Source organism: Notechis scutatus, chromosome 2, assembly GCF_049901735.1.
Source record: "Notechis scutatus isolate UNSWTSFEM ecotype Mainland chromosome 2, rNotScu1.2, whole genome shotgun sequence".
NCBI classification, from domain to species: domain Eukaryota; kingdom Metazoa; phylum Chordata; class Lepidosauria; order Squamata; family Elapidae; genus Notechis; species Notechis scutatus.
Window position 1 is genome coordinate 3,501,491 of NC_142010.1, and position 13,979 is coordinate 3,515,469.

Here is a 13,979-nt window from a genome sequence, read left to right on the forward strand (position 1 = left end):
CAGGTTCACACTGAGCACATGTGACAGATGTGACAGGGTCTGGAGACGCCATGGAGAACGTTCTGCTGCCTGCAACATCCTCCAGCATGACCGGTTTGGCAGTGGGTCAGTAATGGTGTGGGGTAGCATTTCTTTAGGGGGCCGCACAGCCCTCCATGTGCTCACCAGAGGTAGCCTGTGTTCTATATCAGCATATTCCAAATACTGAATACTGATTGGTCCACACGGATCGCGACCCGATTGTTCAACTGAACGGCCGTGATTGGCGCACTAAGAATCAACCGCGATTAGCCGAGCCGATCGCGGGAGATTCAAAGCCCTGTCATTAGCCGCCGAGCCGCGAGCAATCCCTATATGAAAGGCTGCCGCGGCTCCAAGTTCTTGTACAGGTCTTAACACTGAAATAAAGAGCTGAATGTACACTTTGGTCTCGCGTCTCTATGGGAACCGATCTACCGATCTAACACTGGCGACGAGGGTGGGATGGTGAGACAAGAGACCAACCAAGCACGTGGCAAGCAGCACAGAACAACCGACAAGATGGCCAGCAGCATCACGCCACCCGCACCCTTCAACCAGGCTCCCGAGGATTGGGAATCATACATTGACCGATTCCTAATGTTCCTTGAGAGCAGCAACCTAAAAGATGCCAATGGACAGAAAAAAAGGGCCGTGTTCCTGACACACTGCGGGCCCGCAGTGTTCAAAATGGCTAAAGCCCTAGCTAAACCCGCCGACGTGAAGGAGATAGACTGGGCCGATCTCGAACCGTTGCTGCGGCACCACTATGCCCCCGCCGTGCCCAATCTCATCAGAAGGCACGAGTTCTATTGGCGGGACCAGAAAGAGGGCGAGAGCATTAGCGATTTCGTGGCCATGCTGAGGGACCTCGGAGGCATGTGCGGGTTCACCGACATGGACGAGGCTCTACGAGACCGCGTGGTCCTTGGTCTCAGAGACCCCATTCTGCAGAGCCGGCTGATGGCGAGGGCAGACATCTCCATTACCGAGGCCATCGCTGAAGCAACTGCATCTGAAGCAGCCAAACAGTCAGCGGTTCGGATGCAGCAGATGAACGCGGCGGACCGACCAGCAACCATCGAAGCGACCCCAGCACCGGAGAAACACCCGGAAGCAAGCCCCAAGATGACCACCACCACCCACCATGGAGACGTCGACTCCTTCTCCGAAACCGAGGAGGAGGAGGAGATCCACCGACTACAGGCAGAATGCGATCGGCGGGAACGGAGAGGTTGTAAGTCGGGGTTCCAGTGTGCCGGCTGCGGCAGCGACCACCCCCACTCAGAATGCCGATTCCTCGACGCCATCTGTTGGCATTGTGATAAGCGGGGGCACATCGCCAAGGTACGCTGGAACAAGAGTAACCACAGCCCCCGGCAACGAGACGGCAGCCCCCAACAATGAGATGGCACCCCCCCCAGGACCAGAGACCGTCACGCCGAGAGCCGGTGGAGCCGGGACAGCTGAAGCAAGCGACTCAGCGAGGCGCGGCAGAGAGAGGAGACCCATCAGATGGTCATCATTGGCCATTCCTCGACCATCGACGCCCGGAAGGTTCACATGGAAGTAGGCATTGAGGATCAACCATGTGAGATGGAGGTGGATTCCGGATCCTACCTCTCCATGGTTTCCTGGCGCACAATCAAGCGCTTGGTGCCTACCATCCACCGGCGCGAGTTAGAAAATCAAAAGCTGACCCTAAAGCACTATCAGGGAAACCGCATCCCTGTAGTCGGAACCGGACATTTCAAAATAACGTTCAAGGGGCATACCGAGGTGCTTCCACTCACAATCGTGGGCAAGGACCGCCCAAGCCTGCTGGGACTGCAATGGTTCGCACCGCTGGGCATCGAAGTGACGGGCGTCAACCACGTCGCCGAGGCGGACTGGGAAGCAACACTCGTGCGGGACTTCCAAGAGGTTTTCAACGGCGACCTAGGCAAGTACCAGGGGTCCCCAATCTCTTTTAATTTAAACCCTATCGTTGCCCCAATCCGCCTTAAACCGCGGCGGGTGCCACTCGCGCTCAAACCCAAAATCGATGAGCAATTGGACAAGCTCATCGCGCAAGGGGTCTTAGAGCCAATTGACCATGCCCGGTGGGAGACACCCATAGTCACCCCGATCAAGCCGGATGGGTCGGTCAGGATCTGTGGTGACTACAAGGCCACCCTCAACCATGCGTTGCAGCCGAGTGCCTATCCCGTCCCCGTGGTACAGCACCTCCTGCACTCACTGGGGGGAGGTAAGGTCTTCGCAAAACTCGATTTGGCGCAGGCATATCAGCAACTGCCAGTCGATGCCGAGACCGCGGAGGCGCAAACCATCGTCACCCACCAAGGGGCATTCCGGTGCAAGCGGCTCCAATTCGGAGTCAGCGTGGCACCCGGGGTCTTTCAGAGCCTGATGGAAAGACTCTTACTAGGAATAAAAGGGGTGGTTCCCTATTTCGACGATGTACTGGTGTCAGCTACAAGTAAAACCCAATTGGAAAGCCGCCTAAGGGAGGTCTTACAAAAATTCAAAGACACCGGACTAAAAGTTAAAAAGGAAAAATGTCAACTTTGCACTGAGAAAGTTGAATTCCTAGGGTACCTCCTAGATGAAAACGGAATCCACCCCACAGAAAAAAAACTCAAAGCCATCAGAGAAGCCCCTAGACCTAGGAATAAGACTGAACTGCAGGCTTTTCTCGGCCTCATTAACTTTTACAATGTTTTCCTGCCCCAGAAGGCAACGGTAGTGGAACCCCTCCATAGGCTGCTGGACAAAACAGCCACCTGGGCCTGGAGGAAGCGGGAGGAGAATGCATTCAAACAGACAAAAAACCTGCTAACATCAGACGCAGTTCTCATCCAATACAGCGAGACTCTGCCATTAACCGTGACCTGCGACGCGTCCCCTTTTGGCGTCGGAGCCATTTTCAGCCACACGTTGCCGGACAGAAGAGAAGCACCCATCGCTTTCTTCTTGAGGACTCTATCCAAGCTGGAGAGAAACTACAGCCAGCTGGACAAGGAGGCCCTAGCAGTCATCGCCGGAGTGAAAAGGTTCCATGAATACCTATACGGTAGGACCTTTTCAATCATCACTGATCACAAGCCGCTGCTGGGGATACTGGCAGGGAACAAGGCCACCCCGAACATTCTGTCACCCAGGATGACAAGGTGGTCCGAGTTCCTTGCTGCCTACTCCTACCATTTGACACACCGACCCAGCAAGAACATCTCGCATGCAGACGCGTTGAGCCGTTCCCCCCTGCCCGACCTGGAGGACGACCCGGCACCCACAACATCAGCCCTGCACATAGAGACAGTACCCAACCCACTCTTGACCGCATCAGACATTGCCAGAGAAACCAATAAAGACAAACGGCTGGCGCGAGTCTTGAGCTGGGTGGGAAAAGGGTGGCTGGAAAGCGACGGCGGCAAACAATTCAAACCTTTCCGGAACCGGCAAACTGAACTCTTTACGCAAAAAGGCTGCATACTTTGGGGGGGACAGGGTTGTGATTCCAGAATCTCTACAAAAAAGGGTATTGTCCATGTTGCATGAGGGGCACCCGGGCATAGTTAGAATGAAAGTCCTGGCCAGGAGTTACGCCTGGTGGCCAGGAATGGACAAACAGAACGAGACTTGGGTAGCCGCATGCAAGCAATGCCAGGAAACCAGACCAAGCCCACCCGCCACCCCAATCCTGGAATGGGAAACTCCCAGGGGTCCCTGGTCTAGAATCCATATAGATTTCGCCGGGCCTACCAAGGGACACACATTCCTGATTGTAGTCGATGCTTACTCCAACTGGCTGGAGGTAAGCACTATGAAAACCACAACCACAGAAGCAGTCATAAAGAAACTAAACAAATTATTCACCACCCATGGGTTACCAGACATGCTAGTGTCGGACAGCAGCCCACAATTTACCGCACTAGCCTTTGAAAAATTCCTGGCGGAACGGGGCATACGGCATGTGTTGACAGCGCCCGCTCATCCGGTGGTGAACAGGCGGGCGGAACGCATGGTTTGTTTCACAAAAAATACCACACAGAAAATCGAAACCGGGGATATACAAGAAAAAATAAATAAAATGCTTTTAATACAACACATAACCCCCAACACAACAACAAACAAAAGCCCAGCAGAATTACTCATGGGCAGAAAACTAAGATCCCCATTAGACAGGCTACACCCCACATACAACCTCGAGAAACCCCCAGACTCATCAAGCAAACTCCGCACATTCAACATAGGAGATGCCGTCTATGCCAAAAGCTTCACAGGGGATCCACTCTGGGTACCGGCCAAAATAACCCAGGTAATGGGCCCCTGGGTCTTACCGACTACAAACCATAGACGGACAAAGCTGGAAGCGGCATATTGACCAACTAAGGTCAAGAACAGCCACCGACAAAACGCAAATACCGCAAACAACCACTAATAAAGAAACCAGAGTGGGGGGAGAAACCTCAAACAAAAAACAAAGTAGGGAAGAAAATCCTAAAACGCAAACCGAACACCCCCAAGCCAAAATAAGCCAGCAATACTCACCGGTAGACGATGAATCCGAAACAGACGAGCAGCCAGGAGCTTCACCTGGAAGGAGCAGCCAAGCCAATTCAACCAGCCCAGAAAGACCAGGCGGGAACAGCAGAATCGGCAGCTCAACTGACCCGGTTAGACCGGGTGGGAGCTACTGCAGTAGGCCCGGCTCACCCTTCCAGGCGGTTCCATCCAGGGGAACCGGAACGACGAGAAGCCCGTCCGAACCGGTCGAGGACCAAGCAGCAACTGAGCCTCGCAGGTCAACTAGACAGGTACGAAGCCCCGCCTACCTGCGTGACTACGTAACCACGTTCTGTCAGACCGAACCAAGAGGGGAGGGGTGTTCTATATCAGCATACTCCAAATACTGAATACTGATTGGTCCACACGGACCACGACCCGATTGGTCAACTGAACGGCCCTGATTGGCGCGCTAAGAATCAACCGCGATTGGCCAAACCGATGGTGGGAGATTCAAAGCCCTGTCATTGGCCGCCGAGCCACGAGCAATCCCTATATGAAGGGCTGCCGCGGCTCCAAGATCTTGTACAGGTCTTAACACTGAAATAAAGAGCTGAATGTACACTTTGGTCTCGCGTCTCTGTGGGAACCGATCTACCGATCTAACAGCCTGACTGCCATTAGGTACCGAGATGAGATCCTCAGACCCCTTGTGAGACCATATGCTGGTGCGGTTGGCCCTGGGTTCCTCCTAATGCAAGACAATGCTAGACCTCATGTGGCTGGAGTGTGTCAGCAGTTCCTGCAAGACGAAGACATTGATGCTATGGACTGGCCCTCCCGTTCCCCAGACCTGAATCCAATTGAGCACATCTGGGACATCATGTCTCGCTCCATCCACCAACGCCACATTGCACCACAGACTGTCCAGGAGTTGGGGGATGCTTTAGTCCAGGTGTGGGAGGAGATCCCTCAGGAGACCATCTGCCACCTCATCAGGAGCATGCCCAGGCGTTGTAGGGAGGTCATACAGGCACATGGAGGCCACACACACTACTGAGCCTCATTTAGACTTGTTTGAAGGACATAACATCAAAGCTGGATCAGCCTGTAGTGGTTTTTTCCTGTAGTGTTTTTTGAGTGTAACTCCAAATCCAGATCTCCATGGGTTGCTAAATTTGATTTCCATTGATAATTTTTGTGTGATTTTGTTGTCAGCACATTCAACTATGTAATGAACAAAGTATTGAATAAGAATATTTCATTCATTCAGATCTAGGATGTCTTATTTTTGTGTTCCCTTTATTTTTTTTGAACAGTGTAGATAGATTGATATGATTAATAGATCAATAGATTGATAGATAGATGATTAATAGAGAGAGATGATTAATAGATAGATAGAGTTCGATAGATGATTAGTAGTAGAGAGAGAGAGGTGATTGATAGATAGATAAACAGATAGAGAGAAAGAGAGAGAGAGAGAGGGAGAGAGAGAATGATTAATAGATATAGATAGATAGATAATTAATAGTAGAGAGAAAGAGATGATTAATAGATAGATAAACAGAGAGAGAGAGAGAGAGGGAGAGAGAGAGAGAATGATTAATAGATACAGATAGATAGATGATTAATAGATAGACAGGCAGACATACAGACAGATAGGCAGGCAGACAGGCAGATAGATTTAAAAAACAGCTTCCTTCCTTTTCAATCACTTGGAGGTGGGGGGGAAATCCCTAAGGCAATTTCAGCCTTAGCCATTTTAAGGTTTCTCAGCCTTAGCCATTTAAGACATGTGGACTTCAACTCCCAGAATTCCCCAGCTGATGATTTATGAGAGTCGAAGTTCATAGTCTTAAGATGGCTAAGGTTGAAAAACACTGACCTCAGTTTTGAACCTCAGGAATGCTGTATAGATGGCTTCAGGCACCTAGCTGGCTTTCCACTTTAATGATAGATTTCCAAGTATCTGTAATAAAACTTGCTTATCAAACAACTGTGTCCTTGAATCTTTAGCATTTGAGTCAGAGGGACAGAAACTGTTTTCAGGAATCAGAATTTGAAGTCAACAACAAGCTAAAGTCAAATTCAAACTAAAGTCAAATTCAAGCTAAATGCAATGATAAGCCTTAAATTGGGACACCCGAGGAGGTCAAAAAAGTCAAGATGGCGATGCAACCACATGCCTGAAGCCTATTTCTTATGTGCAAAGGGCAGGGCATTGATCCAGTACTTTGGTTAAAGGGGGAATAATAGTCCCCATAACCTCAGCATGTTTGTGGTGTGGACTCAGCCACTATGCAAATGTTTTCAAATCAATGTGCACAGCTAGCACTCAACTTATGACCGAAAATGAGCCTGGAATTACAGTTGTAAGGTATGGCGGGTCACCACTTAACCATGCCAGATTTTACAACCTTTCTGGTGATGTTGTTAAGTGCATGCCACAGTCATTAAGCAAACCCCTTTTCAATGGCTGTTTTTTGCTGGAAATGAGAAGTAAATGCTGGAAACAGCAAAAAAAAAAAAAAAAGTCAAAAACTGCAGTCACATTACCATAAGAAGCTGCCAATGGCCATAAATGAGAGCCAGTTGTCAAGTTGTTTAGGGTTGCGACGGTCAGAACTCCAGAACAGGGTCCTAAGTAGTTCTGGGGAGGTCCATTGTTACTTCACACGGTCCTAAGTGAGGACTGCTTTTGGAGAGGAGATACTTTCCTTTCCTGCAATGCGTAGGCAGCAAGCCAAGATGGCAGCCGCAATCCTGCAATTGACGCTCCACTGTTGTTGTTGTTGTTTTTTACTTGCATTGCAAAAGGGGTAGAGTTTGATTGTTTGGCTGTGGCTTCCATCTTGACTTTTTTGACTCCCTCTGGGGGAAATCATGAGGTAAGCCAGGGACTCGAGGCCTTGTCCTCCCCCATTGCAATGACCCGCCATAGGAGAGGATTTCCACATTATTTTCATTGTTCGAAAAACCGCTGTGAGCTGAGTATGTTACCTGAGGTGAAACCTAGCCTCAGAGCTCATTTTGAAAGGCAAAGCTTAACCCAGGATTAGGTAAAACATTACTCAAGGTCTGAGATGTTATATACAGGTAGTCCTCGACCACAACTAAGACCAAAACTTCTGTCGCCAAGTGAGACTGTTGTTAAGTGAGTTTTGCCCCATTTTACGACTTTTCTCGCCACAGTTGTTAAGTGGAGCACTGCAGCTGTCAAGCTAGTAACCCGGTTGTTAACTGAATCTGGCTGCTCCATTGACTTTGCTTGTCAGAAGGTTGCAAAAGGGGATCACATGACCACCATCACCCCCACCCCCCGGGACAATGCAACCGTCATAAATATGAGCCAGCGCCATACGTCCAAATTTTGATCAGGTGACTATGGGGATGCTGCGACGGTCTTAAGTGCGAAAAACAGTCATGTCCCTTTTTTCAGTGCCGTTGTATCTTTGAACAATCAGTAAACAAAAGGTTGTAAGTTGAGGACTATCTGTACTGAGTGTATGTGTGTGTTTGTTTGTGTGTGTGTGTGTGTGTGTGAGTGAGTGTGTGTGTGTATTTATTTATTTATTTATTTATTATTTATAAATAATGTTTATTGGCTTCCCATCTTACCATAACTAACTCTGGGTGGCTTACAGATATTTGTGTTTGTGTTTGTGTGTGTGTGTGTGTGTTTATTTATTTATTTATTTATTATTTATAAATAATGTTTATTGGCTTCCCATCTTACCATAACTAACTCTGGGTGGCTTACAGATATGTGTGTGTGTGTGTGTGTGTGTGTGTGTGTGTGTTTGTTTGTTTGTTTATGTATAAATAACATTTACTGGCCACCCTTCTTTCCATAAGTAACTCTGGATGGCTACAGATATATATGTATATATGTATGTATGTATGAAAAAACAATTACTACCCACCTGCCTTCCATCGAGGACCTGTATATACAGCATGAGTCAAAAAGAGGGCGGTGAAAATATTTACAGACCCCTCACATCCCGGACATAAACTGTTTCAACTCCTTCTTCCCTCAAAACAATGCTATAGGGCACTGCACACAAGAACAACTAGACACAAGGACAGTTTTTTCCCGAAAGCCATCACTCTGCTAAACAAATAATTCCCTCAACCCTGTTCAGCTGTTACAAAGTCTGCACTACTATTACTGTTAATCTTCTCATCACTCCTTATCACCCATCCCCTCCCACTTGTGACTGTATGACTTTAACTTTGTCGCTTGTATCCTTATGATTTATATGGACTGTTTCCTAGTATGATTTGGTTGCTTATTTGTACCCTATGACTATCATGAAGTGTTGTACCTAATGATTCTTGATCCTTGACGAATGTATCTTTTCTTTTTATGTTCACTGACAGCATCTGCACCAAAGACAAATTCCTTGTGTGTCCGATTACACTTGGCCAATAAATAATTCTATTAAACGCCAATAAAACCAATTATTAATAAGATTTAATCAGTCCCAGAAGTCCCATGAATTTATAGTCCTTGGAGGCTACAAATTCCAATATATTTTGCACACTGTTAATCATAATAATACATTTAAATATATCTAATCCTAGTCTTTTCCTTTGGTCTGTGACTTATGACCACAACTGAGCCCGAAATTTCTGTTATTAAGTGTTCAATGAGTTTTGCCCCATTTTATGACCTTTCTTGCCACAGTTACTAAGGGAATCACTGCAGTTGTTAAATGACTAACATGGTTGTTAAGAGAATCTGGCTTCCCCATTGACTTTGCTTGTCAGAAAGTCACAAAAGTTGATTGCATGACCCTGGGCAGGGGTGGGATTCAAATTTCTTAACAACCGGTTCTGTGGGCGTGGCCTAATTTTGGGGTGTGGCTTGGCGGTCAAATGACAAGTTGGGCGTGGCTTACTGATTGGGCGTGTCTTGGTGGTCACATGACTGGCTGGGCGTGGTTTATATGTAAATATTGTAAATATTGATGTAAATATTGATTTTTTTATTTTTTAAAAAAGCAACTTTTACCCAAAATCAGGCAAAGCAGGCAGGCAGATTGAGTTGCTCACAGAATCACAGACCCACTCAGAGATCTATCTTTCTACAATCTATTTACCAAAGGCAGGCAAGTTGGATGGCGCGCATGTCAGATAAGGAGTGTCGGTGGGGTGGGATGGGGACAGCCAGTGAAGCAAGTTGCCGATTCTCCGAACTGCGCAGAATCATAACAACCGGTTCTATAGAACCGGACCGACCAGGTAGAATCCCACCCCTTACCCTGGGATACTGCAATTGTCATAAATATGAGTCACTTGCCAAGTGTCTGGTTTTGATCATGTGACTATGGCGGTGCTGCAGTGGTCATAAGTGTGAAAAATGGTTATAGGTCACTTTTTTCAGTGCCATTGTGACTTCGAACGGTTACTAAATGAACTGTTGTTACTCGAGGAACTGCCTGTACTCCATGAGGCAAGATTCCCTCCCTTCTCACTGGCTGTCCAAAAATCATAAATGCCTAGTCAAGATGGAGTGTAAGGAAAGGGCCAGATCCAATCTTGGCCTTGGAAACAAAACACAGGGCACGGGGTCGAAAAAGTCAAGATGGCAGCTGTGGTGCCCCTGCCTGTCACAATGTGTGTTATAGAGAGTGCGGGCTGTTACTAAAATGCATTATGGGGAGAGGGGTCCTTTGTGAGCAATGATGTTTTTTTATTTATTTATTAATGATATTTTTTCTTTGTAGCAATGATATTGCTAGACCAATACTTGATTACAGCTCATCAGTCTGGAACCCACATTACGTATCTGATATTAACACAGTTGAGAAAGTCCAGAAATATTTCACAAGAAGAGTTCTCCACTCCTCTACTCGTTGCAGAATACCTTATGTCACCAGACTTGAAATTCTAGAACTAGAAAACCTTGAATTACGCCATCTTCGGTCTGATCTAAGTATGGTATATAAAATCATACATTGCAATGTCCTACCGGTCAATGAATACTTCAGCTTCAACCATAACAACACAAGAGCACACAATAGATACAAACTCAAAGTAAACCGCACCAAACTTGATTGCAGGAAATACGACTTCAGCAATAGAGTGGTCAATGTCTGGAATACTCTACCTGTCTCTGTAGTTTCTTCCCCAAACCCCAAAAACTTTAACCTTAGACTGTCTACTATTGACCTCACCCCTTTCCTAAGAGGTCTGTAGGGGGCATGCATAAGCGCACCAACGTGCCTACCGTCCCTGTCCTATTGTTTCTCTATTCTTCTTTTATTTTTCTTATATGTACCCATTTCATGTATTCACAACTATGTATATATACTTATTATCTTGTAAACAATTGACAAATCAAACAAATAAATGAATGAATGAATGAATGAATGAATGAATAAATAAATAAATAAATAAATAAATAAATAAATAAATAAATAAATAAATAAATAAATAAATAAATAAATGTCCCCGTAGAGCAGCGTTTTTTTAACCTTGGCAGCTTCAACACGTGTAGATTTCAACTCCCACAATGTCCCACACTGACTAGGGAATTCTGGGAGTTGAAGTCCACACATCGTGAGACTGCCAAGCCTGAGAAATGCTGTTTTACAGAGAAGCCCTCTGGCCCTTAGGATGTAGCTGACTTAAAACTCCCAGCACTGCTCACACTGGAGGTTGCTGGGAAATGAAGTCCAGCAATATTTGGTAAACTAGGGATTACACGCCCTTGGGAGACAATTGATTTACCTTTTGCAAGGGTGCAAGGGTGCACACAACTTATAGAAAGGGATGGTGTAATATTGACAAATTCTTCCTGTTGGGAAATGTCCAGATGAAAGCTGCAGGCCTGTCAATAACCCTGCAATGTAGTGTACTTAGTCTAATGGCTAATCCAGTTTGTTCAGGAAGGACTGTTTCTGAAAGTCCCATAAACCTCAAATGGTCATAATCATAAACTTTCTAAACCTTAAGCTGTCTTATTTCTGACAGAAGGAGACCAAACAAACAAAAACCACTATAAATGGTCTAAAACCTGATTACAGACTTGCAAAAAACAAACCAAGTACTTCAAGAAAGAGAATACAACCACCGTGCTTTTTATCTTTACTTATGCTAATCTCAGCTTAATTCTTACTGAGATATGCTTAGCCTTGTATAAGCTGCTGTTAAAATGCAATAGCAAATGCAAAAACATTTAGGTGTCAAAACTGTGGGTGCAAGATGTCTTTTTTTAAAGGTGTCCTTTACATAGGCATATATTTGATGCAGTGGTGGATTAAGGTTCACTGGTGCCCTAAGCACTGACAAATCTTGGTGCTCCCCCTCCTTTCTTTGTACATACTGTACAAATTAAGCTAAGCTTTGGCTACATAAATGTTTTTGTGGTGCCCCATTTGGGCCTGGTGTCCTAAGCACTTACTCAGTCTGCTTAATGGTTAATATGCCACTGATTTGATGCAAACCCAATAGCTTTCGTATTTATTCTTACAAGGAAGTTTTCAGCATACTGTAAGGCATTTGTTACTTATAAAACATGGTGTGATCTCTTGGGTTTCACCCTTTTTCCAGTGTATGAAAGGCTATATAAAGGCAAAGGTTATCATTTATCTTATTTGTTCATTTAATTTACACAGTTGCCAATCTCGAACACATGATTCTGAGCAGCCAGAAATCTTTTTTAAAAAAACCATTATAGTTTTTCTTAAAAATAATTGCACTGAAAAATAACATAATGTCGGAAAGAGGAATTTATAAGCAAATAAATCTTCCCATAAGCCAGGGAAAGAGCTAGGCTTATAAACCTCTCTTTGTGACATTATGCTTTGTGACATTATGTACAATTATTTTTTAAGAAGGATTGCAATGGTTATTGTTTTGTTTCTAAAGATTGTTAGTCGCCCAGAATCATGTGTTTGAGATAGGCAGCTGTATAAATTAAACAAACAAGATCAATAAAATAAATGAAATCGAAGTCTTTGACCCTATTTAGCTTTTCAGACACTGGGAAAGGGGGAAAAACCCAGGAGATGACACCATGCTTTATGAATGACAAATGCCTTAATGCTGAAAACTTCCTTGTAAGAATATGAAACCTACTGTGTGTGCCTCAAATATAAATGCCCGTGAAAAGGATTCATAAAGAGAAAGATCTACAATTTTTGACACCTAAATGATTTTGAAATACATCCAAGGCATTTGAACATATTTTGAAAGAGATCTTTGCCCATTTGTGGCTTTTCAAATGTGCAATTCAGAAAGGAAATGAAAACGTTTTGATTTCAAAACTCCAATGTTAATTTTGAAAGCTTTCTTGTCTCTTAGACTGCAAGTGCCAAAGATTCTATGAGACAATCTCTTGATTGTTTTTCAGAAGCATTGCCTATAAAGCACATTGCCTATAAAGCACAATCTTATTGTCAAATAAGATTGCCTGTAGCCTACCACATTATCATCATTGAATGTTCTTAAAAACTGCCTCTTATTAAAGAACCTTTATAAGTCATCCTTCCGATATTTTCGCATGTCAAAAAACAGCTAGAAATTATTTTTACTGAACTATGATTAACATGATGAATCCAAGATGCACAGAGAAAAAAACACAGGAAGTACAAAACATAGACACGTGTACAAAGTCACAGTTTACACACACACATTTACTATGCATAAAATGTTGCCATATAGTGGTCTATTGCGACTGAGATAAATTTGGAATCCACCCAAATTTGATAGAATTGTGGTTCCTCTCTCCAACATGTTTCATTATTCTAACTTTGTGACTTTTTTTTTAGGATAGCAATCATGCTAAAATTAAATAGACAATCGAACCCTTATTTTGAAGATGTTTTAAAAAAGCAGTTATGCAAAATACACCAGCTAGCCAAGACTGGAGAATAGAAGAAAGCAGCAAATATTCACTAGCAAAGAGTTGCAATAGGGGAATTGGGGGGAAAAAAAACACTTTAAAAACTCATGTGACAACTCTTTTCCTACACTCTTGCGGCAGGACAAAAGTCAGAGAGGTTTCAGGCTTCAAAAGCCATTAGCTTCCTCCAAGCACAACCTTGCTCTGGGCACCTGGAAGAAGTTCACCAGGTGTTTCTCAAAACTTTTAGCTTACCTGTGCCAAGTGCCAGAAGGACAATGGCAATGTAAAGGAGCGGACGGAACCTCTGCATTCCTGCCTACTCTTTCCCGTCTGCCTTTTGGTTTCTCGGCTGCTACTCTGGTACTGACAGCTGCGATGCAGGGCAGCTGCTTATGAAATGTTGATTTTCCTCCCTCCAGACACGTTGTTGATTAACCCCACCCCGAGAAACCAGCTGAGTTTTGGGAAATAACATAATCTATTAAGCAATTCTAGAGTTGGGTGGGAGAGAGGGGTGAGGCCAGAAGACCTTCCAGCTGCAGGTGGACAGGAATTCCCAAGGTTTGGGGAATAAAATTGGGAAAATCTGAATCGTGGAGGC

The 13,979-nt window shown here is 45.0% G+C and overlaps 1 protein-coding gene across 1 annotated transcript in view; it reads right to left on the reverse strand.

The window, feature by feature from the left end:
- LOC113424959 (complement factor B-like) overlaps window positions 1–13,743 on the reverse strand; it is a 53,749-nt gene extending 40,006 nt beyond the window's left edge. Inside the window, exon 1 of the mRNA XM_087954301.1 lies at window positions 13,631–13,743. Coding sequence (XP_087810427.1) covers window positions 13,631–13,688 — 58 coding nt within the window. The 5' untranslated portion in view covers window positions 13,689–13,743. The remainder of the gene's footprint in view (window positions 1–13,630) is intronic.
- Between the last annotated feature and the right edge of the window lie 236 nt (window positions 13,744–13,979).